The sequence below is a fragment of the Halichoeres trimaculatus genome, unplaced genomic scaffold, assembly GCF_033239565.1.
Source record: "Halichoeres trimaculatus isolate MK-OKI-2021-1 unplaced genomic scaffold, fHalTri1.1 fHalTri1_scaffold_3, whole genome shotgun sequence".
Lineage (NCBI taxonomy): Eukaryota > Metazoa > Chordata > Actinopteri > Labriformes > Labridae > Halichoeres > Halichoeres trimaculatus.
In genome coordinates, this window is record NW_027437181.1 from 26,025,306 (window position 1) to 26,049,976 (window position 24,671).

General features: G+C 40.8%; 1 protein-coding gene across 1 annotated transcript in view; it reads left to right on the forward strand.

The window, feature by feature from the left end:
* Positions 1–24,671, forward strand: part of ush2a (Usher syndrome 2A (autosomal recessive, mild)) — a 207,317-nt gene that overhangs the window by 83,065 nt on the left and 99,581 nt on the right. The window contains exons 31-47 of the mRNA XM_074666066.1: positions 1,746–1,872; positions 2,335–2,436; positions 4,015–4,203; positions 4,355–4,485; positions 4,573–4,852; positions 5,275–5,499; positions 6,196–6,276; positions 8,853–9,041; positions 10,371–10,511; positions 11,317–11,392; positions 11,781–11,866; positions 12,862–13,021; positions 15,959–16,121; positions 16,231–16,378; positions 19,272–19,429; positions 20,504–20,651; positions 22,674–22,829. Coding sequence (XP_074522167.1) covers positions 1,746–1,872; positions 2,335–2,436; positions 4,015–4,203; positions 4,355–4,485; positions 4,573–4,852; positions 5,275–5,499; positions 6,196–6,276; positions 8,853–9,041; positions 10,371–10,511; positions 11,317–11,392; positions 11,781–11,866; positions 12,862–13,021; positions 15,959–16,121; positions 16,231–16,378; positions 19,272–19,429; positions 20,504–20,651; positions 22,674–22,829 — 2,560 coding nt within the window. The remainder of the gene's footprint in view (positions 1–1,745; positions 1,873–2,334; positions 2,437–4,014; positions 4,204–4,354; positions 4,486–4,572; positions 4,853–5,274; positions 5,500–6,195; positions 6,277–8,852; positions 9,042–10,370; positions 10,512–11,316; positions 11,393–11,780; positions 11,867–12,861; positions 13,022–15,958; positions 16,122–16,230; positions 16,379–19,271; positions 19,430–20,503; positions 20,652–22,673; positions 22,830–24,671) is intronic.

The following is a 24,671-nucleotide window of genomic DNA, read 5'->3' on the forward strand; positions in this document are numbered from 1 at the left end:
AACACCAAAGGCTGCACGGTGGCGCAACAGTTAGTGCTACAGCCTCACAGCAAGAAGGTCTCCGGTTCAATTACCAGCTTGGCCGCTGGGCCTTTCTGTGTGGAGTTTGCATACCCCGTGCTTGTGTGGGTTCTCTCCAGCTCCTCCCACAGTCCAAAAACATGCTCATCAGGTTAATTGATCACTCTAACTTGTCTATAGGAGTATGTGAGTGAATGGTTGTCTGTCTATATGTCAGCCCTGTGATCGACTGGCGACCAGTCCAGGGTGTACCAAGTCTCTTGCCCAATGACAGCTGGGATAGGCTGCAGCCACCCACAACCCTGAACAGGATAAGCGGATCAGAAAATGAATGAAACAACACCAAACAAAGGATAAGGGATTCAAGATACTGCCCATGATACTGTAAAAAAAAAAAAGAAATACGGTCGAATAGTGTCAGTTTTTCTGAAATGACAAAAAATTAAGGGGGTTTTCTTCATCCCCTCTTCATCTCCCACCATCTGATAGACATTTGTCAACAATTACAATTTTGACTTGACGGTGATTAAAGCTCAGGTAGAAGATGTAGTTAGTGTCAATTTTGTATGCCCTATGTAAAAAAAAAGTGGTAACTCTTAATTTACTGCAGATCTTTTGCTGCCCCAGTCTAAGTTGTCAGTCGCTTTGTCTGGCAGTAGTTTTGAGCAGCAGTTTTGAGCTTAAAAAAAACAACCCAAAAAGTATCAATCCGTCTCCATCATGATGGTTTTACTGGTTTGCTGCACAATTAAAGAACAGTACACAGGGGCAACATCATCACCACTTTAGTTTGCCGAAGCGAGTAGTGTGTTTTCTAGTTTTCATTTAGAAAATGAGACAAATGGCCTTAGGTTAAGTTGTTTATGATACTTCATAAAAAGAAAGTAACAGAGCTGGAGCCAATCATTGCAGTTGTATTTAAGTCAAAGAAAAAGTCTTTGTTGGGAGATGCTGTGTTCAGTTTTTACCTTCAGTATATGTAATGAAAACTTCAGTTGGACCTGTGTTTTAGGAAAGTTGGGTGTTTGTTGCTCCCAGTGTTTAACAGGCACAGGTCTCAGTGTGTTATTGTTTGTGTTTAAGGCAGAGGGAGGAAGCAGGACAGAGAGACTCCTCCCTTGGTGTCTTGTTAAGTAGAGCTGTCTAGCAAAGGTAGTAAAGATGTCAGAGGCTGATATGCTTTGGCATTCATACATTTATTGATCTCATCATTAAATCTTCATCACCGTGTGTGTCTGTGTGGATATACAGTATGTTGTCGCTGTTTGTATGAGTGTGAACATTTTACAAGATTACTCTTTGCCTGCTTGCTAAAAGCTGATCACAACAATGATGTCATACTTAATAGGTAGCAAAAAGCCCTGTAACAACACTTTGATGATTATATGTGTGTGTACACGTCCCTTTGAGGACAGCCAGTGTGTGTAATATGTGTGTCATAGATCCTTGATGTCCAGCCTTGTTCTTCACAGAGCTGTGCGATAATGGAGCGATAGTTTAGATGTTACCAAGTAAGCATGTTTGATTGTGCTGTGATTACAAAAGTGCTCTCTTTTGAGCCAGGGGTTGTAGATTTACTGAAGTGATTACTAGACACATAGTTGAGAGACCCTTGACTGATCAAGGAACACAAGTGCAAGTCAACTACATGTCCTCACAACACCATAAAGTATATGTATTTAAATTCTTGGCTTTATTGTGGGTTTGTGTATTTATGTGGGTAGGGTTCTGCAGTGGCTGTGAGCGTGCAGGGTGATGGAGGGCGCCGCTACAACGATGGACAGTGGCACAGCATCACAGCAACAAGGCGAGGGGCCGTGGGAACAATCGTTGTTAACAATCAATACAGAGGTAACTCTGCTCATATTCATACTGACCACTGTGTGGATCTGCTTAGTGTGTGGGAGTGTGAGTGTAAAAGAAAGCGTACGTTAACTTGACTGCACATGTGCTTCACTGAGTCTGAGGTAAATATATATGTGTGTGTGTATATGTATGTAAATCCCTCAGCACTGCATGGAGGTGTTACTCAGGTTAATCCAAGCACTCTGTGTTTAATGAGAACAAAACTGAATCATTCCCCTGGAAACACACGTTTGAGCTTAAGCTTTCTCTGTTTTACTTTTTTCTGTGTATGTCTGAGTTTGTTCAGAGCTGTGTGACCAAAAACTCTCTCTCATTATTTCTCACTTTTTCCACGCTGTACTTTTTGTTCCCTTTTGATGTAACATTTTGTTTTGTAAACATTTTTATTTCTGATGTGCTTTTTCCCTTCCTTCGATATCACTGCCATTACAATTTTGTCACCAACAGGAAGTGCATCAGCTTCCAGCGGCAGCACCATTATTGGCGAGAACACAGGGGTGTTTATTGGAGGGCTGCCTGAAGACCTCACCTTGCTCAGAAAAGATGCAGGTAGGTCTATTCTCATCTATTTACATTAACTATCATGTGCTAATAAAACATTTGAAGATTAACATTTTGACTTGGCAAGGTTCATTTTAGGCAGTGCTTTTGATTTTGAGTTAAGTTTTTAAAGATACCATATTCTGCTCCTTTTCTGCAGTTTAATATGGATCATTGATGTCTTCATGAAACGGTAGCAACATGTTTTGGTCCAAAAAGCAAATAAATCAAGCACAGCAGCATTGTTTCCAGGCTCTCATAGCCCCTCTGTTCAGAACGCTCTGATTTAGTGGGCGTGACCTTCATATGTAAATGAGCCACCGCTGATACCGCGCCGCTCTTCCGCATCACTGAGAGCGGCGCCACGAGCTTCAAGTGCACAATGTTTAGAAAACAGCGAAGCTCGTTTACCGTAACATTACAGGCTAAAACAACAGGCTAACTGCAGCTAAAGTTAGCATCCTGAAGCTAACACAGAGACAGGGGGGACACTGAGGAAAAGCTCTTACATCTGCTCCTCAGCACACAGCATTTAAAATACTCACATTTCCAGGGTCTGAGGTAGGGCTGCACGATTATCGCAATCGCAATCACAATGTCAACACATGCAATTCAGATTTTTCTCCATGATAACCAAGCAAGTCTGTAGACTCATCATGACACAACTTTTTTTATTAAATCACAAGCACAATCGCAATCGCAATATTGTCCACCTAATCGCAAATCGCACCTTTTCCCCAAATCGTGCAGCACTAGTCAGAGGTTTGTTGGTGGATGGTTGGTAATGCGCCTGGATTCAGGACCAGCCTATTCTCTAGCCCTCTGTTGTACTGTCCAAAGTTGGAAAAGCAGTCAGCCGTGAAGTGACTAGCACACACATGCACAATTTTACTGAGTGTAGCTGGCACATTTCCTTGATAAATGAACTCTAGCCACTTGGTCCTGTCTTCTACCGAGATGGGAAGCTTGTGCATGGAAATATGTGGCTGTTTACAGCCAAAAACAAAGCAGTGATGGCTCTTCAACTTCAGCATTCTCCTCCAGCAGCGGGGAGAGGTGGACAGGGAGAGGGTTCGGGGGTATCTGCTCCGGTGGACCAATCAGGTCAGACTTGCTCCTGATTGGTCAAAAAAGGGAATCGCTGACGTCCGCAAATCTCCAAAATTCAAACAGCTCGTTATAGGTCAGGATTTTACGTTCACAAGCACTACTAAGTACAGGTTTTGTCATTAAATGTCACATTTTGTGGGCTGGGAGGAAAGCCAAAGACCCACAAATTTCACTAAAAGACTTAATGAAGTGATGTTTGCATAATATAGGATCTTTAACCACTTCTTGCTTCTATCTCAGAGAGCTCGACTGTCCTCTGATTGAACTAACCTCTTGATAGCCAGATGCTTTTTTGGGTCATGTACAAAGTCCCTTCTGCCTTTTCCTGTCTGAGGAACACACATGTGGCATTTCCCCATAGTGAGATCCCAGCAAAAGAACCAGGCTTACCTTATCCATAGTTGATTGTTCAAACCAGCATGGGGAGCAAACTTTTCAAGTGACATACACGGTATTTATTCTTCTCTTTTTCCACAGGTGAAGCTCAGCTAGTTCAGCAGGGTTTCTCTGGTTGTCTGAGAGATGTGAGTTTTAAGATGAGTGGTGGCCCCTCAGAGGAGTGGGAACCTCTAGACTGGACCAGAGCCACAATAAAGGAGGCTGCATATGAGAGCTGGGAGGGATGTCCTGTTCAAACCGAGGATGGAGCCCATTTTCTGGGTCATGGTACAACATCCATATTTGTTTTTTTAAGATGTAAATGAAAATGATCTCACGTGACGTGTTTCCCTTAGATGAAGTTAGACTCAAACTTAAAATTGTCCCTCAGCCTTGTAATGGCATTTCATTTTACAGACAGTTGTTCCTCCTTTCTCAGGTTACCTGGAGATTAGTAAAGAGGTATTCAATGGAGGACAGGACTTTGAAATCTCCTTGGATTTCAGAACAGACCAGCTCAATGCACTGTTGCTTTTCACGTATAACACACAAACTGAAGACTACATGCTGGTAAGGAGTGCGGGTACATTTCAACCTATCATTTAAATGCCCAAAGAAATATGAGCGATGCATCAGTGGATGATGTTCTTCTTCCAGGTGGAGTTGGAGGGCGGTCTTCTGTCCTTCATTCTGGCCTCTGAAAGTCACGTGACTGAACTCAGCATGTGGGTGGGGCTCAGCTACTGCGATGGAGACTGGAAACAGCTTTCACTGGCAAAACGGGGCTCGTCCATCTCTGCTGCAGTCAATGACTGGGCCGAGGAGACGAGGGGAGTGGGTGGAGCAGTGAGACTGAGAGTGGATTCGCCATTATACTTGGGGGGCGTGCCCAGGGAACTCAAACATCCTGCTCTGGACAGTAAAAGTCACAGACATGGTGAGATATGTGTATGGACAAACATATCAGTACATTCACATGGTCAAGGGCTCGAGTGAGAAAAGTCTTTAACTCAGTCATCAATGGTGCAGTTTTCACAGACTGTTCAACTGATATTTTCAGACATCTGCATGGTTTCCTCTGCAGAATATATGAAACTTTGTTGCTACTTTGATATTTGTTTTTTACTCTTCTACAGAAGGATCTTGCATGTAATGATCACAACACCTGTATCTTGCCACTCCTCCGTCTAGCAAAGGAGTTTTACTGATGGTTTTTTAAACTGTTAAAAACTGAGAGTAGAGAGATCTGTCTCTCTTGTTATGTCTCCTTTTTTTCTGATCTCTGCTCATAACTTTCCTCCCTTTTTCTCTTTCTTTTCTTTCTGCCCCTCCAACTCACTTTCCTCCATCCTTTCTCAGGCCTTGGAGGTTGTCTGAAGAGTCTCACCATACGAAGTGATGGAACAAATCCCTCTGTCGGTCAAAGTGTTAATTTTTTTACAGCCTCTCTTAGCTCTGTTAGAGTCTACTTAGACGGCTGTCCCACCGGGGAGAGCCGATATAACTGCAGAGGAAACGATTCAGTGTTGGTGTACAGTGGGAAGAAGACCCAAGCCATGGATAACAGTCTACAATCTTTCACAGGTAAACACACACATTAAACATAATTAAACCAGACCTGAATGATGACATCTGAAACACATTACACCTTTGTTATTTCATTATCCATCCAGTCAGCAGCAGATTCAAAAAAGACATTTATTCAAAGGAGCATCAACAATTATTTCTCTCAAGTTCAATCTTTTAAACTTTGCAAATAAAATTATAATTTAAGACAGGAATTCACAATTATTTAAAAGCTGATTAGAAGATTACACATGTATAAAAATCTCAACCCATCAGCAAGTTTATCTAATTGAGAGGTGTTTGTGAAAGTTATTGTGTGTTCAGGGGATTGGTCCCTCTGATTTTCTATCACACCTGTCCATAAAGTGTGGAAGGGAAGCTCAACAGTATGTCTCTGAGAGACCAAATTAAAGATATAACTGAATGTTGATACAAATGATAAATTAGTTCCTTTGTTCAAGCGGCAACCAAACTCCTAAGCATTTTTTTATTTTACCAAGATATACTTTATCAGTCATCAACATGGTACAAGTAGGAAATTAATGTTTTTTTTCAAGGGACACATAAAGTACATCTGATTTAGGGTTTTTTTCTGCAGTTGTGTTTAAGTCAGTTGTGATTTTCAAAACGTTTAATCTGCATGTATGAAATCTGTTGCTCTCTTGTCCCATGCTGGTCCTTCCTCTGCCAACACATATGAACAAACCTCTGAAGAATACTTGTACAGGGTCGTGGCTTTGGCAACAGGAGGGTGGGCAGCTGGACCTTGGCAAAGAGGACGCAGCCTAAGCAAAGGTAAAACATGTCTCATATTTCTCCATGGTGTCCGCAGGGTCTTAAAAAGTATTAAAAGTTGTTAAATCAGTTGTGGATAAAAATTAAGACCCCTAGAAAGTATTAAAATGTCTTAATTGTAATGTTACAAAGATAATTTTATTGGTATTCAAGCTTTGTGCCCAAACGTATGAATATTTTTTTTCCTCCTTGCAACTGTTACAAACTAACCTGACACGCCAGACAGACAGCTCCATTTATCCGCCACGGAAATAGTCGATCTGGTTCGAAAATGTTTTCAGGGTCTGAACCTTCAAAGATAACCACACCTGGTGATTGGACGATCATTCTGCTGCTCACACTCATCACAGATCAGCGTGAGGATCTAGATCTAAAAGCTTTAGCATCTCAAATTATCTCTCTAGGTAATAAGAGTTTCTCAAGCCTCCTGAGAAAATTTCTCTGACTTTTGATGACCTGGGATCTTGGATTCTTTCGATTTAGAGAAAGCTTCCCCTGATCTCAGTTGTTTTGGAACAAATTTTCTTTGATCAAATCAACTTTTTACTGGATACAACGCGACGTGATAAGGTATTTATCAATACAGTTACGTAGCAGTGTTGTTTGAGACGTGACAACAAGCAAAGTTGTAATTTTGTGAGGCGCAAGCTATATGTAGCGTTAGCAGCCCAACATACTCGTAGGCTAATGTGACAACAAATTTAGTTTGTACAGCTGTTTAGTAGCCGTCCATATGTAACGCAGATAGAAAGCAAATAACACAATCTCAAGCACATGTCCTAAATTTTGACACTGATCAAATAAATTCTTGTTTTTTTTCTGCAAGTTGGCCTTGAATCACTTCTGTTACTTGTTGTGGGGATGGGAATGTCAACGAACGTGCCTTTAGTTTCATTTATTTTTTCCTTCTCAGCTTACCTAATTTATGTTAAAATGCTAACTATGACTGTCAAAGATTGGTTGCTAACAACAGCTCAAAGTCACGATGAGGTCTTGAGACTTTTTGAAAGGTTTTTAAAAAAGTCTTAAATAGGTATTGAATTTAACCTCAGGATTTCAGCATATACCCTGTTGTATATAATATCTTTATAGTAGAATCATTATGTCTATGCCAGGTCTGAGGATGTGACTCCAAAGCACATATACCTACTCGTACTGATGCATGTTGTTACAAAAACTCCAACACCAAACTTACTCAAAGACATAAAAAATGAGATTTGTTTCGATCTACTACTCAAATAGTAAAAGAGAAGTCAGTGTCAGTTTTTTGCGTCATCTTTTTTAGTATTTTTTACAAAATCCGCCACTCATAAGTCTGGTTTAGCCTTCACCAGCTACAGCGTCTTAACTTAGTTGCAATATTCTTTCTAGTTGATTTGTCTTTGGTGAAGATTTTGGATGTAAAACCTCCACTCTGTCGTACAGTATTTAAGACTTATCCAAAGCGGGTGATATCACATGAGCCTGATAGTATGAGAGATTGATAAGGCCTCTATAAAGGGCATCCCAGTAAAAGGCTGTTAACCCAGAATGGCCTGTGTGGTCCCTTGTGTATTATAAAGCTGCTCGTTAGTAGTGAACGATACACTCATAGGTCTCAGTGTACCATGCAATGACCAGAGAGAGGGATGACTGAGAGGGAGGGAGGAAGTGCTAAAAACATTAAGAAGTGAGGGGGGATAAGGAACATGGAGGACAATAGCTGTGAGAAAAGATTGGAGGAGGAAAAGGAGTCAAAAAAGGGATAAAAAAGGTGGGAGGATGAAAGGAAAACTGCAAGGTTACTGGGAGATAAAATTGTAAGAAAGGATACATAAAAGAAAAAGGGAGGAAACAGTAAATTAATCCTGTTAGAAGAAAAACAAACGGGTTGCAGCAGATTGCGCATGACATAACTCTTTATAGGAACAGTATTTTAATAAAATTATCAAATCTGCGCAAAGCCAAAAAGCCCAGCAGGCTGGAATTAATGAGATTAGAGGGAGAAACACACGTTTGAAAGATCTTCCAACATCTGAAAGCTGTTTCCAAGTGATGTTTTCCTCACAGATATACCTGCTCTACCAAACCACACCTGTAATGTGTTTGAGGAGTTACAACTGGCAACTCGTGTAGTCTTCTGTTGAATCCAGGATAAGTGGATAAGGGTTGATGCGAAGGTGTGGTTTCGACAGATCATAAAGGTAGTTGTGAAGAAGAGAGATGGACAGATATGAAGGGAGGGAGGGAGGAGGAGAGGAGCTGTACCATCCTGAACTACTGAGAGAGAAAGAAGGGGAGTGCTAAAGAGAAGCAGGGAGGCTGATTGCAGTGAAATATAGCCCAGAATGAATGGCTGGCTGTATTAAATCAGTGCTGAAAAAGTTACTACTCTCATAAATACTATTTATGCTAATGGTGAGGTATGATTTACTGGGCCTATTAAAACACAGAGGGACGGGGGGAGCTTTTTCCTTAACCTCATGTGCTCTCGACCTGTTGTTTTGCTCCTTTTTAATATATTTTCCGCATGTTTTTTGTCTTTATCTGGGCCCGTCCTTTTGCTTTTTTATGCACCTCTCCCACTCTTTCACCAGTGCCTGCGTCAGTGCCACCTCCTGCCGCAGTGAAGAGCTTGAATGGCTTCAGCGCCCAGGTGAGCTGGGTTCCTCCCACAGGTGACATCAGAGGGCTGATTGACAGATATGAGTTAAAAGCCTACAACAGAGACCAGCCAGGAGTACCACCTATCAAAGCCACGTATCTGGCCAATGGAAATTTCACAGGTAAAACCACAAAACCTTTAAAAAATGAACTTATTTCTACATGAGAAAAAGAAAAAAAACAGTGGGGACATGTATGCTGTACAGCCTCACTTCGGGCATGAAAACATAAAAACCTTCCACAAACATTTAGAAATGCTTAAAAACTGAACTTGACTTACAGCTGCTGCTTTTTTAATCTCATGCACTAAGTTTTCTTCCCGCGTTTTGACACATTTTAAGAGCATCTATGAGTTTAGACACAATCATGCTGCTTTTCACTCATTTCCTTCTGTCTTTCATGCAAACACACATACACACTCTGTCCCAGGCAAACCTGTTAATGTCTCCTTGGCAAGTCCCCAGCTTTAGGGGACTGTCTCCATTTGGAACAAGACACTCAGGACTACCCCAATGATGTCATACCCTGGCATCGTCCCGTTTTCTCCCCCTCCCTCCTTTCCTCTGTTGCTACTTTTCGATCTTCCCTCACTTTATCTTTTATGATGATGATGATGTCTGCGTCTGCGGCTGCTATTCGTCCCTCCTCTGATCCGCTCTTCCATGTCTCCAGGCAAATATGAAGATGAGCTCTCCCTCTCCGTCCCTCTCAGTGTCCCCCTCATTCCCTCCCTTTCTCTCTGCCAGACATTAAGTCCACCACGATAAGGCTTCTCGTTAATTTATGATGGCCTCGACACCTGACTGAAGAATTACACCAATGGCTAAAAAACACAGAAAGCAAATGAGGGTGTAATGGCAGCGGAGTTGGGCCCTGGCCCCTAATTGAATTAAAGACCTGAGCAGCAGAGAGAGATGGAGAGAAGTACAGGGTAACTGGACGCAGGAGGAGTTGGAGGGAGAGGAGACGTAGAAGAGTGACTTAGGAAATATAAAAAGGACTGGAAAGGGCAGAGACGTCGAGGACAAAAAAACACCACGGAGAGACAAGTGAAAATTTACAATTAGAGTAGAGTCTTGTTGTTGCCAAACACAGAAGGTTTGCTTAGCAACAGTGGCTAATGGAAGCAAGTGCTGCATTTAGATCGAACCAATGAAGAACGCAGATACAAACTTCAGCAATAACAGGTTCTTACAAACACTAAAGGGGACAGTGAAAGTCATTCAGCATAGTTAAGTTGGGTTCACACAAAAGAGTGTCAAAGATGTCTTCATGCACACATGTGTCAAAAAAAATAAAACCTGTTGCAGTTAAAAGGATGCTTTTGCTTTTGCTTTCTGAGTAATCAAACTCAAGACAGATTCCTCCAGAGTCACAGTCTCTGGGCAAAACTCGCTCTGTCTGTGTCCCTCTGTCCCTCTCTGACATGTTCACCCTCTCTGCTTCTCCAGGTGTGCTGCCAGGTCTCACCCCATCCACTCGATACATTATCACTGTAAGTGCCTGTGGTCCTGCTGGCTGCACTGAGAGTCCTTATAACAACAAGGAAGATGATGACAGTTTGAGTGGGAGCCTCACAACCTCAGAGGAAGGTAAACCTGTGACACATTTAACAGGAAATGTTTACAAAACACACAAGACAACACAGAATAAGTCAGACAGCTGGAAGAAACATTTTTGTGAAGTTAAAGGTCACGGACAGAAGCTCATGTGTAAAAGGAAAAAGGAAGTGCAAGAGAAAAGATTTTTCTTCATATGTTAGTCGCTACATTAATCTGTGTCGCACTAACTGGCCTTGTTGGGAGATAATGTGACGGCAGGGGTCAGTGCAGAGACAGCAAAAATCAATCTGAAGTAAAAGAAAAAAACAGATTACTGTATTGATTCTCACCGAGCGCACAGTTAAGACACTGAACTGTGTTTGGAAGACAGGAGGCAGAACTTGTTAAACACTTTTTACTAATTCTAATTTTCCAGCAAAAATCCTCTCAAAGACATTTTTACTCCCTTCTCTTATTTAAATTGCACATTTTATCACTTTTTTCAGATCAAGGAACTTTAACTCTCTGCAGTGTCTCTGTAGTTTTGAATCAGAATGTGATTTGCAAAATAAGTCTGCAGTCTGTAAATAATTAGCCATTAATTCGGTACTAGCCATAATTTAATGAGATGGTTCAGGTTCATTAGATTTGTAGCTTTTGAATTAATTTTTGACATTAGTTTTTGTGTTACTGTGCACTGAATTCCTGAGATTGTTTCCTGAAATATTTGCAAAAACGTTTTTTTTAAGTGCCTCATGAATAAAAGTTAGATAACTTGTGAACATTTACTTTTATTAATCAGAATTATTTAAGATTAGGCCCATTGTAAATCTTTAAATTTTTTTATGTATTTCAGCCCCAGATGCTGTCCCTCCTCCAACTGCAGTCTCATCTCCCTCAGCTCTCTTTGTCACCTGGGAACCCCCAACAAGGTAATACACTTTATACAGCAGCACTTACCCATCTCTTCATCATAACTGCCTCATTGTTGGTGAGTGTTATGTTTTTATTGAGTGGGAAGTTGCTGCTCAGACGTTTCCTCTTTTTTTCAAAGCTTGTATGTATTAACTGCATGTCCAATTAGCGTCCTCAGACCTGTAACTTGAGGAGAAAAATGAATTAAAGTGGGGATGTGTATTACAGTCAGTGCAATCACAACTAACATAACATAACAACTGTTCTAGCTGCCTTTGTTTAGCATTAATATGGTTTCATCTGTATGAGGATGCCATTATTAAACACAACAATGTTTAACATCAAAAAAGTATAAGTTCACTGTCACAATAATAGTCTCATTTATCTGTTCTGCTCTAATGATAGGCCAAATGGAGACATTACAGAGTACCTTCTCTATCACGACAACCAAATGGTCTACAGGGGAAAAGAAAGACAACACAACATCACTGGTAAAGAGAAGAGAAAGTGTGTGCTTTTGTGTGTCTGTGTGTAAAAGTGTGTATTGTAGCATGGCTGTGACTGAAGGGATGGAGCCACATGTAAAGAGAAAGGGAAGAGTGAAGAAAAGCAAAATGGAGTGGGGGATTAGCATTTGAAAGAGGAAAGAGCATCCCAGCTTTTACCAAGGGAATAGCACTTTGAAAAAGAGCGCTAAACACACACACTCGCACATAAATGAAAATGAGGCAGCGGAGAAACAAAGAAAACTAAACATGAGTGCACATGCATGCACACAGTTGGCTTTGAAAGCTCTCACTGAAGAGACTTAAAGAAGGTACGAAACACATGTCACACCACTGAGACTAGAGTGCTGCGCCACAACACACACACTGAGACACACACTCATACACATTGACATGCACAAACGCACATCCAAGACACTCTGGGTTGTACATATGCATAAATACAGCATACAGGGATGTGCACAGATCCTATACAGCATTTTATATGAGTAGAATAGATTATCACTCTTTTAACACACACACCATACACACACATGCTCAGTTAGCAAAACATTACATTGCCCAGCGCTGTAAGTGTGTGTGTCTTTGTAAGTTAATGAATGCATGAGAGCGCATATTATCCATGCTGGGTTAATAATGCCGAGTGTCTGATGTTCACAGTGATTGGAGGGATTATGGACGCAGTAATTATACAGTATGTGCGAGAATAGATCGTGTTACAGAGGATGAGATTGCAACAGTGAGACAAATGGAGAAGAGTTTTGAGGCAAAGGGACACACAAAGAGAAACAACGAACGAGAGACAGACAGAAGGAGAAGGGTTGGAGTGATGGAGGGATATTAACGGAGAAAAACAGACAGACTTTGCAGTTTCCAGGAAAAATGAGAGTTAGAGCCTCTCGTGATACAAAGTTGTTGAAGCAAATCGTTCTTTGTAATAAAACCCAAGATTGAACTTGTTCTGTGTATGTGTGTTTTAGGTCTTGGTGTGTATTCTGCCCATGTGTTTGTACTGAGTGCATGCACTTTAGCGGGCTGCAGCAACAGTTCACAAGTTACTCTCCTGACCTCTCAGCTTCCTCCCGGACCTCTTCAAGCACCTACTCTCACCCTGCTCGACTCACGGAGTATCCTGGTGGAGTGAGTTTACACACACGCACACATCCAGCCAGACTCACAAAATGATGTTTACATGTGTCAGGCCTATGCTAATATTAAAGAATACTGTCCACACGTTTACAAGGATATATTTATAAAAGTGAACCAGTCAAACAGTCATTTTCACTATAACATGTGGCTGCGTAAAAACAAAAATGGAGACAGTGTTAGGGAGTAAAACAAAGCCAGTGACCTTCTCCAGTTGTGTTTACCATGCAGAATATTCTTCTGCACTTGACCTTTCACCTGCAGAAGGAGGGGGCACAGTAAGCCAGATCTCTGCACTTTCTCTATCGTGTTTATGTGCAAATGTCCCTGGCTTCTGTCTATGTGTGAGTGTGTGTAAGAGTCAATCTGCGTGAAAGCCATTAGTGTCCTGACTGTCACTTACAGTGGGACTCACTGCGGGAGGGCATATTGCCACAAACACATGTGCACGCACAAACACACTCACATGTGTTTCATACACTAAAACAAAGGCCAGAGGGTGAAAGGATTGCAAAGCAGGGATATGAAGACACCCAGTGTGTGTGTGAGAGCAGGACTGGGTGGTTTAGCCGTGATGATCTCAGTACTCATACACACATGTCTTTTCGTCTGTCAGGGACAAAAATGTAGATGCTTGAGGTCATTCCTGTCATGTTCTCATTTTGTTTTGGTAAAAGTCTGGTGTTGATATACAAAACATAAACAGGCCAGTATTTCCGACTCATTTATGGACTTCCTAAATAAATGTATATCTCACAAAAGCAATCAACTGTTAATTAAAACAAGACAAGAAAACCAAGATGTGTAAAGTAAAAGGATACAGTAAGAAAATCCCACCGATCCAACCGATTTTAGCCGCACTTAGCGGGGGCCACGGCAAGGGAGCTTCAGCGTGGGACATAATCTCTGCAAAATGGCTCATTTCGGCTATATTTTTCCCAGAATGCATTTTTTGCATTTTGGTGTCATCTTTCAGGGTCTTTAAAGACGTATGCTTCAACAGTGTGTTTTGAAATCTTTTGGATACTTCACTGTTATTAGTGAAAGTACATACAAGTAATGCAGCAGAGGGTTGATGCCTCTGTGTGTGTTTCTGCACACATACTTTTCCAAGTGTATCTGGAAAATAAAAGCATATTGATTAAGTAATGTGTTTTCTTTATGAATATGATCTTAAATGCCTCACTAAGTTATTACATTTTATTCAAGTTTTATTTGCATTCAATATACAGTTGGTAGCATGAAGAAACTTTTTTGTTAGAAGTGTATAATCTATAGGAGTTCTGCTGTCAGAGCATCAACCCTTTAAAATGTTTTCCATTTATATATTCACCAGGTGTGGGAAGGCTGTGTATTGCCTTGTTAGCACATTGGTAACAGGCAGAGGTTGAGAGATCATACTTGGTCAATATCTCTCTATTGTGTCTGTGAGAAAAGCTGAGAAGACTGAGAGGGAGAAAACAGGAAGAGAAAACAACAGTCAGGACAGAGACAGTGGTTAAAGAGGAAGGGGGAGAAAAGGCCTTTTTGATAAAGGAGGAGATAAAAAAAGTCAAAAAATCAAGTGTGTGTAAGAGTTTGTGGGGCTGTGAGAAAGGTTGAGAAAGGCTGCATGATATTAACAAACCAGTATCAGCAGATCTGCTTCCTCATCTTACCTCACACCACCTGATATAAACACATACATGTAATAAAATACCTCAAGTTCAGGCAAGTGCACATCCACAAACAAGAAAATCTTAAAGCAGAGCAGGAAAAAGAAAACAAAAGGTGGATTTGGATGAAACAATGTTAGATGCGATGTTCAATTTATTAATTTTTTCAGTTTAACATGTTTTGCACTTTTTCATAACAGACTTTTAAAACCAATGGTTTTCTGAAACCATTACTGCAGTGAATTATGATCCAGATTATTACAACTCCCCTTTGGTTTAGTTTTTCAAAAGTGGACATACATCACACGGCCAATCGACAGCGAATAAATCTTATAATAAATGTGATAGATTAGCCACTGTGGCTAATTGTGTGCTAACACACACTCATCAGTCATTCAAAAACTGGCTTTTAATGGGAGGAAACCAGAAAGGAATCCATCACTTTTTGAAATGGCCTCCCTCTGTTACCACGTCAGGGAGGCCGGGTTACGCTCAGGGAATTAAACGAAAAAACCCCTCAAAATCTATTTATAACTAATGAATTAGTGTTCCTTTATAAGAGATTTATTTACAGTCCAACTTATTTTGAAATAAAATAAATATTGAGATAGATCAGAGCTTTAAGGCAGTGATAATATGTTAAATCTTAACATGTGTTTATCATCCAGACATAAACATTACGGCAGCTCCTACAGTCCCATTATCACACCAGAAAAGAAAAAAATGTTGCATCAGCAAAATAGAGAAAAATGTACTTGCCTTTTTATTTGATAATCAAATGTGTTGAGTTTAGATTAGGATCATGTTGCTCTGTGTTTTGCATTTTTAAATGGTTAGTCTCCATGTTTCTATTTTTAAACAATGTCTCTCCTTCTCCACCCTCTCTTTCCAATGAGGATGACCTTCCTGTTCTAAATATAGACAAGGAGACACCTCTGTCTAACAAGGAGATATGCACAATATGAAGAGTGGGTTGTGTGTAGTGTGTAAGGAAACCTTAGCTTATGAAACACGTGACTGTCTCTCTGATATCTTTTGATGAATTTTAACATGAAATTCACACACACCAATCCAAGAAGTGGAAAAATATATAAACTTAAGTTAAGCTTGTAGTTATACATGTATTGGCATTACTTTTTACTGTCTGACAAGAAAGGTCTCGTGAATCTGTATGATTTAGATATTAAGGTTAAGGTCTCTAAAATCTGGAGTACACAGCAAGGGTAAATGAAACGGTTCCTTTTGTTTCTGCCGGGTCATCCATCTCTTCCTCTAGGTGGTCACGACCCTCTCAGGTTAACGGTGTCTTGGAGTTTTACTCCATCTTCCTGTCACATGACGGTTCAGAGCTGGTGCTGGCCTACAACAGCTCTGAACTTTTCGAAGACCACACACTTCGCAATCTAACCCCTGGAACAGCTTACACCATCACACTCGCTGTGAGTGTCTCCCTCTTTCACATTAGTTAAGTGAGCAATGTAGATTCACCCTTCTATTTAAGTTTTAGTGTAACTGTGTGTGTGTGTTGTGTGTGTGTGTTTGTTTCAGGCCTGCACAGGAGGAGGATGTACTTTGAGCCCGTCCAGCCTGGCTCAGACAGAGGAGAGCACCCCTGAGAGTGTCCCTGCGCCACTGGTCACACATTTGTCCCCACACGCACTCAACGTTAGCTGGACACCCCCTGACACCCCCAATGGTGAGATGACACACATCTGGTACCTACAACTAGGAATACATCTGAAAACTTCAAAATATTTATAGCCCCTGATCAGGACTGACTGTTATGGTAACTTGTTTGAAGCTTATTAAACAGTAAATGCTTAAAACTCATCTTGATAACATAATTTGTGTTCATCTTGAGCAGGTTAGAGATAAAACCATAAAACAAATCATGACACAGAAAGAGTTTGTGAAACTTGTATCATTTTGAATTAAATAAACAGGTATTACCATAACCAAATCTTTCAGACATTTGAGGACTTGTGTCTAGATTTCCTGTGAAATAGGAGCCGATCACTTTGTGCAAAGGGAAACAGGACACAGAGATAGAGTATGCATGACAGGGGGATAAAACAGAGAAAAGTGAACCAGGAAGAGAAACCAAAAGGAGAGGTCATACAGGACCAAGAAAGAATGGAGAAAAGAGACAAAGATGAGGGGGAGATCATACAGTTTGAGACAGAGACTAACGGAGAGCAGGAGTGAGAGGGCAGTGCTTCACCGAGCTCCTTTAAGTGGATAAAAACTGCTCCCTTTTGACTGAATGAAGTACTGCAGGCTGGAAGCACACAGACTCACTGTGACTGCCTCTCTCTCATTGCCTCCGATTCCTCTTACCTTCATCCTATTAACCTGCAGCCAATTAAAATTCACTGGGCAGAGCTGGATGAAAATATATTTCATGGATACTGAATGTTACTTAGACATCCAGCAACTGGATGAAACTCTGACATCAGGAAAGGTTTCTGTATTTAGGCCTGCTTATTTTTCTGTAGGGAGATGTTTTAAGGTGAAGACTTCAAAGTTGTCCCCAAAAGAGTTTTCTTAATTAAGTCTTAATAGACTTAAAATTCTGAGATGTTAGCCTCACAAAATATAAAATTAACCAACTTTATGCTCTTTGTCTTCTGTCTTACTCTTTCAACAAAGTCAGTTTTTGATTTTTTTTATTTCTGAATGTAAATAGTTAAAGCACACCTCTTAAAAATTTGCATTTTGTAAATGTTGAAGGAAATCTTTAAACAGGAAACTATATTATAACATCAAATGGCATAGACACTTTTATAAAGACACCTTCAGTGCACCAGGAATCACAGGACACTCCACGTTATTGGCCAAATTTAGCTTTTTTTCACCTTCCTGTCCTTGTACTTTTGCTTAAAAATCCTAAACAAATGTCATCGCATATTATTTGTCCCCACACTGAACAAGTTATCCATATCAAGCCCCCATTAAGCTGATCAGATATCCTTCTGCCTGGTTTAAATGGTGCATTGTTAAAAAAACATTCAGAAAACTTAAACCAGTACTTTAGATATCTCTTCACCATATGTTACATTGAAAGTATAACATTAACTTAAATGACAGAGGGCAATATTAACAAACGCAACAGAATGAATTAAGCATTCTGAGGATTTCCCACCTCATTTCACAGTCTGTAACATACAACGCACTGCCACATATTATCAAATATTACAGCCATGCTCGTTAAAGTATGTGTGATTTTATAATGTGTGTGTGTGTAATGTGAATCATGTGTGTTTTACGCTTAATGCCACATGAGTGCATTTCGCACCATAAACCCTGTGATGTGTGTGCATATTAGCCTGGATAAATTACTTAAAGCTTTTCTCATCTGATGACAGAAATTTATAACAAGGAGACACTTAATCATGATTATCCGATTATCTCATGCTTAAAAAGCTTTAATTTTTGCTTAAAAGGGGAGAGGAGCTCAGTCCCTTTTCTCCCTTTTTCTTCATAAATGGACGGCAACAATGACGATGATGATGGTGATGGGTTCCAGAGGAGTGAGATTCTGTGTCTCCCTCTCCCCCCTTCTCCCCAATTCCACAGGGATTTGTGGGGGATAATCCTCTCGGGGATTAGGTCGGGGCAACACGCAGACAAAGAGGGGAAATAAGCCTGTTATGCATTCGCTGCTTCATTTCCCAACCTGTCTTTATTACAACCTATACTGATATGGGCTTATTCACACACACATAAGCACACACTCATATACACACACACACACTCTCTCACACGCATGTGATTGGCCACGTTAAGAGCTTCCTGGATGTAGTCGGCGTCCGTGGGGTTTTGGTGTCTTCATTTCCCTGATAGGTGTGTATATCTGTATTGAGCAATAATAAAACCCACACATGATTAAAGCAGAATAGACTCTTAGTTCTTAGCACTGATCTTTTGAGCCCCCTGTATGCATTTTTATTAAGGAAAAGCACATTTGGCACCGTACTGTTTCATTTTATTATTAGGTGGATGTAATGTAATGTAATTATTGTGCCTGTGTACGTGTGTGTGTGTGTGTGTGTGAGCATGTGGGGAGTGTCCGTGTAGACTAATCTAACCTTACTTGCATGTGTTTGCTGTTACACATCTGTCCTTTAGAGGGCCTCTTTCTTCATGGTGTCCATGGTTACATTTGTTGTTGCAGTCATATTCTTCATCACCAGATTATAGTGACTGGCAGCTCCTCAGTCAGTGTTTATTTTTGTTATGGTTAAATGACCCAGACTGTATCCCGACACTAGAAAGCTCTGCTTGGGGGTTGAATCCTTGAGACAATTTGTGAATGAATAAAAATCTCTCAGATAAGGAAGATTTTTGTTGTCATACTTTTTACACTGTTATGTCCAAATGAAAGGATGTGGATGAAGATGCAAAGATGTAGTGAAAGAGTTAAATAAAATACAAATTATTCTTAGAAGTAGTCTTTCCTTTGGCTCTCTGTCAACAAGAACTAATTTGCTTTGACTCTGTTAAGTTAGGCAAAGAGGTCCGACTTAAACTGTGTTGTTTTTTCCCCTGTATCTCCTACATGTCATAACCAGATGTGGTTTTTTTCCCAGGTATAATAACCAGCTACGGTCTCTGGCTGGATGGAGCTCTCATTTTAAACTGCAGCTCCTCTCAGAGGTCCTTCGTGGTGGACGGACTCTCACCGTGGAGCCGACACGTGCTCAGGCTGCAGGCCTGCACAGCACAGGGCTGTGGGAAGGGACCGATGGTTGGTGGATTTCTTACCAGTAGATACAGCTGACCTTCTTTGAGCTAATGTGTTTTAATACAAGATGACCCACAGCCTTTTTTGAGAAATGGCACACTTTAAATTACATTGTTGTAGTTGTTATTTGTTGTGTTATACTGATAAAAATAAATCATAAAACACTTCAGTAGTTAAAAAACAAAAGTGTTTTAAAAGCTAAACTGGTATTTTTTTTATTGTTGCTGAAGCTAACCAACAATCAAAACACACCATAAGTAGGAAAAACTGGCCACACCCAACACCAGCTTAGAAAATGTACAAAGAGTTTGTGGGTGTTGTGTGTTGGTGTACGTGTGTGTCTAAGTGTGTGTGTCACTAGGCGTCATAAAGGTGATCGATTCTCCCAGCTCAATAACGAGGGTCGGTGTGGCAACTGTGACATTTGGTAGGAAATGCCACTCCACTCTCGACAGTGTCTCAGACGACAGGCCATATTTTGGGGCACTTTTCCAATACCAACGCCACGTTTAGTCAAACACCAGGCGAACCGCTGACACAGCAGAACATGAGGAGAGGGAGGCAGGGAGGGAAGGGGGAGAGGAGGGGAGGATGGAGGAGAGAGGCAGAGGAGATGAGAGGATGGATGGGGAAAAGAGAAGAAAGGAGTTAGAAAAGGAATGAGTTTAAGGGATAAAAGAGGGGAAAGATGAGGATGGAGTAAATGGTCAGTGCAAAGAGAGCGATGAGGTGGATGGAGAAGATGTGAAGGGCAGCAGAGGAGAGGGTAACAGGAGGGAGAAAGATGGGGGGAAATGAGACAGAAGAGGAGAGCAGGGAGGTAGTGGAAGAGGAGGAGATGCAGAGTGATTGAATTAAGAAATTAAAGAGGGATGGGGCAGTAGAGAAAGAAAAAATGATAGATGGCTGAAGACAAAAGCTTTGAATCATAAAAAGGTGTTTTAAGTTTTTTATTTAATCCACTCTCTAAAATACCAGTCTGTTTTAATGGCAGCAAATGTGTCCATTTTACTTTCATGTATGCTTGTATGACTGCACTTGAACATATCTATGTCTCTGTTGTTTCCTTTCAATCAGGTTGAGCTGCGTACATTAGAAACGGCTCCAGAAGGTCCTATCCTGCTGGAACTGACCAATCAAAGCTCTCGATCTGTCAAAGCTCGTTGGACAGCCCCACCAAGACCAAATGGGAACCTCAGCTACACACTTTATTACAAAAGCAAAGGTAACACAGCATCAATTTACTGTTGTATAAGCACACTTAAATACATAAACATGCAAATAGAATGGCACCACGTTTAAACCTAAAAAGAAACAAACAGCTGTGAACATGCAAAGAAAACACAAGACACTCAAAGATACACATGTACAGGAATATAAATGCAATGTATTTATATGTAAGTGTAACTCATTTGGCCTTACTCATTGCAGCCCATGCTTTTCTCTTTGGAGTATTGTAGATGTGTTTTCCCACTCCAAACCGCTTTGTTGTAGGATCTTGACTTTAAGATGTTGCTGCTGCACCTGTAAACCTGAGTTTCAGGGTTTTTTACCTCTTTGAGTCGGGACAGTTCAGTGAGACTGGGCATCTGGGTGCTAAAAGTTAGTGATTTTATGCACTAAATCCTCATGGGACCAGGAATCGATCCTTTAACCAGCGTTACAGGGACTAAAGCCCCTTCACATGGGGCACCTGATCTACGAACTGAGCTAAAGCAGCACCAATTTAAGGTGATTTTTGCTCTGATTCCTCATCTTCTCTTTTCTCTGTCTTCTTCGGTGGTGTTTTAACAACACCTTACTGTACCAATTTCCATTTACTTAATTGAAACACGTGTTAGTTGTGATGACATCATAGGTATTATTGCACAAAGTAGCGCTAAATTGCCTTAATACACATTTCTTGTTGCAGATTTTCTAAAAAATTTGTTCAAGTTTGTGCTGGTTTCGGTTTCTCAAGCTCAGATTCCAAAACAAATTGAACCGCTTTCTGCCACTGCTAATGAAAAGCTGTTTTTGAGACGACTGCATACTCATAATCTCTTGTGACTTAATCATGGTCAGAGAAAAATAAATCTCTTCCCCACAGAAAACCAGAGAGCTTGGATGTGATTCACAGAGGAATGCACAGTTTTCATAGGGACTGCTGAGTTTTGGCACGTCTTCCCTCAAAAAACGTGTGCACAAAACACACTCACCAACTATACCAACTCACTCTGAAAGTCAGGCATGAAAGGAGGAAGCAATATCAAACCAGAGTGGTGCAGAAAAAGGCGAAGTTTGTTTTATTTCCAGTGACTTTAGAGAGGAGAAGATATAAGAGTCCAGAGCAAAACAGAAGTATGAAGATGGAAGGAAGAATAAAGACGAGATGTGGTAAACAACAGAATATAGAGAACGAAGAGATGAGAAGCTCTCATACTTTCACAGATGTGTTCAAAATATTGCAGGTAAAACGAAAATAAGACATGAAGAAGAACAGAACAGTGGATGAGACTAACAAGATAGAAGAGGGGAAGTGGACATGGAGAGAAGAGGGCGAAGAAGAAAATTGAACAAGATGAGAACAGGAGCATGGGGAGACAGCAGAACACACACACACACACACACACACACACACACACACACACACACACACACACACACACACATTTACTTACACATATTCACCAAGAACTCAGTCTGACACACACACACGCATACACACACACACACACACACACACACACACACACACACACACACACACACACACACACACACACACACACACACACACATAGAGTAAGGGACTTTGATCTGCGCCTCACAGAGGAACAGAGATTAAAATGAGTGGAGAGAAGGATAGAAGAGGTGTGGAAGAACGAGAGAGATGGTGTTTCGCTCTAGTTACCCACAACCCCTTGTTTCTTTGATACACACTGCCTTCATCAGTTCACACAGAACTGAGGGTGTGTGTGTGTGTGTCCACCTAAATATATTGGATAGGCTTCCATGGTGGGGTTTTCTGATCCTCTTCTTTGACTATCCTTGCATAACCTCAATTTGGAAACTTCTCTCTGTTTTGATCACTCTCAGTTAATCTCAGTCAGTGTTTCTCACTCTTGAACTTTTGTTCATTGTCTACTTTTTTCCATTTTAGTGGCATCACACTTTGGGCTCTGATACATAATGGACCATGAAAAGAATCTGTGTATAAGATACACCCTGTCTTACATGTCTCTGTCTGTGTGTCTCTGTCTTTAAGGTGCTGATGGTGTGTTGGATGGAGGCACAGCAGTCGGCAGCTGGTTGTCTGTGGCCGACCTCCAGCCTTACACCAACTACAGCTTCTGGATCAGGGGTTGTAACACACAGGGTTGTGTTGAGAGTGTGCCACACAGCATCACTACACCTCCAGCAGGTACACACACACACACACAGATAAACATACCAAACCAAGGTATAATCTTCCACTTAATTGTTTTTGACCCAATTAAAGTGACATCAGTTGTAGCTTTGAACCAATGTAACATATCAATTCAATTACTCTGGTTTTAATTGGTGTTGATGTGAACGGGAAAGGTTTGGCTTAATAGCTTGTGATGCCAAAGAAGAAAAACAGCTGTTTAACGAGAAGTGTTAAAACACACACCATTGACATGACTTAGTGGTGTGAACTCATAGGTCTAATTTACATATCTCTGTTTGTGCTTGTGTGTGTGTGTGTGGTTGCTTTTGTGTTGGCTGATTGTGAATACTGATAAATGTCAAAGCTGATCAGAGCAGTGTGGTGATAATTGAAACCAAGCAGCAAACACATTAATAAGACACAGGTTTTACTTTTTATTTAGTGTTCAGAAAAAGTGATTAGTACATACAAACACCACACCCGTGTCTCAGCCAGAGAACAACAAAAGACAGAGTACGGAAAGTTCCACTGTTCAAGTTCAAAACAAAGGCATAAGAAAGTATAAATTTTAAATACCAGACGTTTCCTCTCTTTCTGTCTCTTATTCTACCTCTGTGCCTCTGGCATCTCTTTAGACTTCTTTAAGGCAAACTGTCTTTATGCGTCCTTGTTTCATGAAAGAACAGAGAGCAGATAGTGGAGCAAGAGACAGAAGAGCAGAGGAGGAGGAGAGCAGAGAGAGAGAAGTGAACATAAAAGTGCATAGTTTAAAACGATTAGTGACACCTCTGATATTGTACCTGCTAACACACCATGAAAGAGACACGGTGTGTGCCTTTGTGATGTATGTGTTTTGTGTGTGCGTGTGTGTGTGTGACTGTGTCTGTGTGTGTGTGTGTGTGTGTGTGTGTGTGTGTGTGTGTGTGTGTGTGTGTGTGTGTGTGTGTGTGTGTGTGTGTGTGTGTGTGTGTGTGTGTGTGTGTGTGTGTAAGAAAGTTAGAAATCAATGTGTGTTTTAAAAATTACGCACACTCCATCTCTCTCTCTCGAGCTCTTTCTCCTTTTTTAGAAAATGTCCATTTTACATATCCAAAGGAAACTCTTTTTTTTATCATAAGTAAAAACTAGAGACAGGTAAACAAAACAGTCATAACAAAAAAATAATCTTTTCATACATGTGACCAACTATTTGTATTAGCTTTTACGACACAAATTAGATTTTAAATAGCTAAAAACTGTAAAAGACAGCGCACGATTACAAAGCAGTGTTCCCAAATTTAGTACACATCTCATATGCATGTCTCTTTTCCTAAACACCCAAACTTCAGCATCAGTAAGGTTTCTTCAGAGCAACTGCGCTTATATTGTGTTGGGGATCCAAATGTGCTTGTCTCTGATGCAGATGTGTTGTCTTTAAATGTCAAATACAGAGGGATAATGCTATCCCTCTTGAACTGTTCCTAACCATTTCTGCTGTAATACTGTACTGAGCTAATACTTATGGAGGCTTCAGCTAACTTACTCAATCAACTTAGTAATGTTAGGTAACCTAGCAAAGATGTGCTAGCATAGGTAAACCAAAGTAACTAAGTAGTTTGACTATAGCATTGGCTAATAAATGCTTGCTTTACTGATCACCTGCAAGAAAGATAGTGCTATGGTATTTTGTCAGGGTCAGCTCTATGTTACCACAGCACAATGGTCCCAGAGCCCTATGTTCCCAAAGTCCAATGGTCTCAGAGCCCTATATTCCCAAAGTCCAATGGTCTCAGAGCCTTTTGTTTCCGCAGTCCAATGGTCTCAGAGCCCTATGTTTCCGCAGTCCAATGGTCTCAGAGCCCTATGTTCCCACAG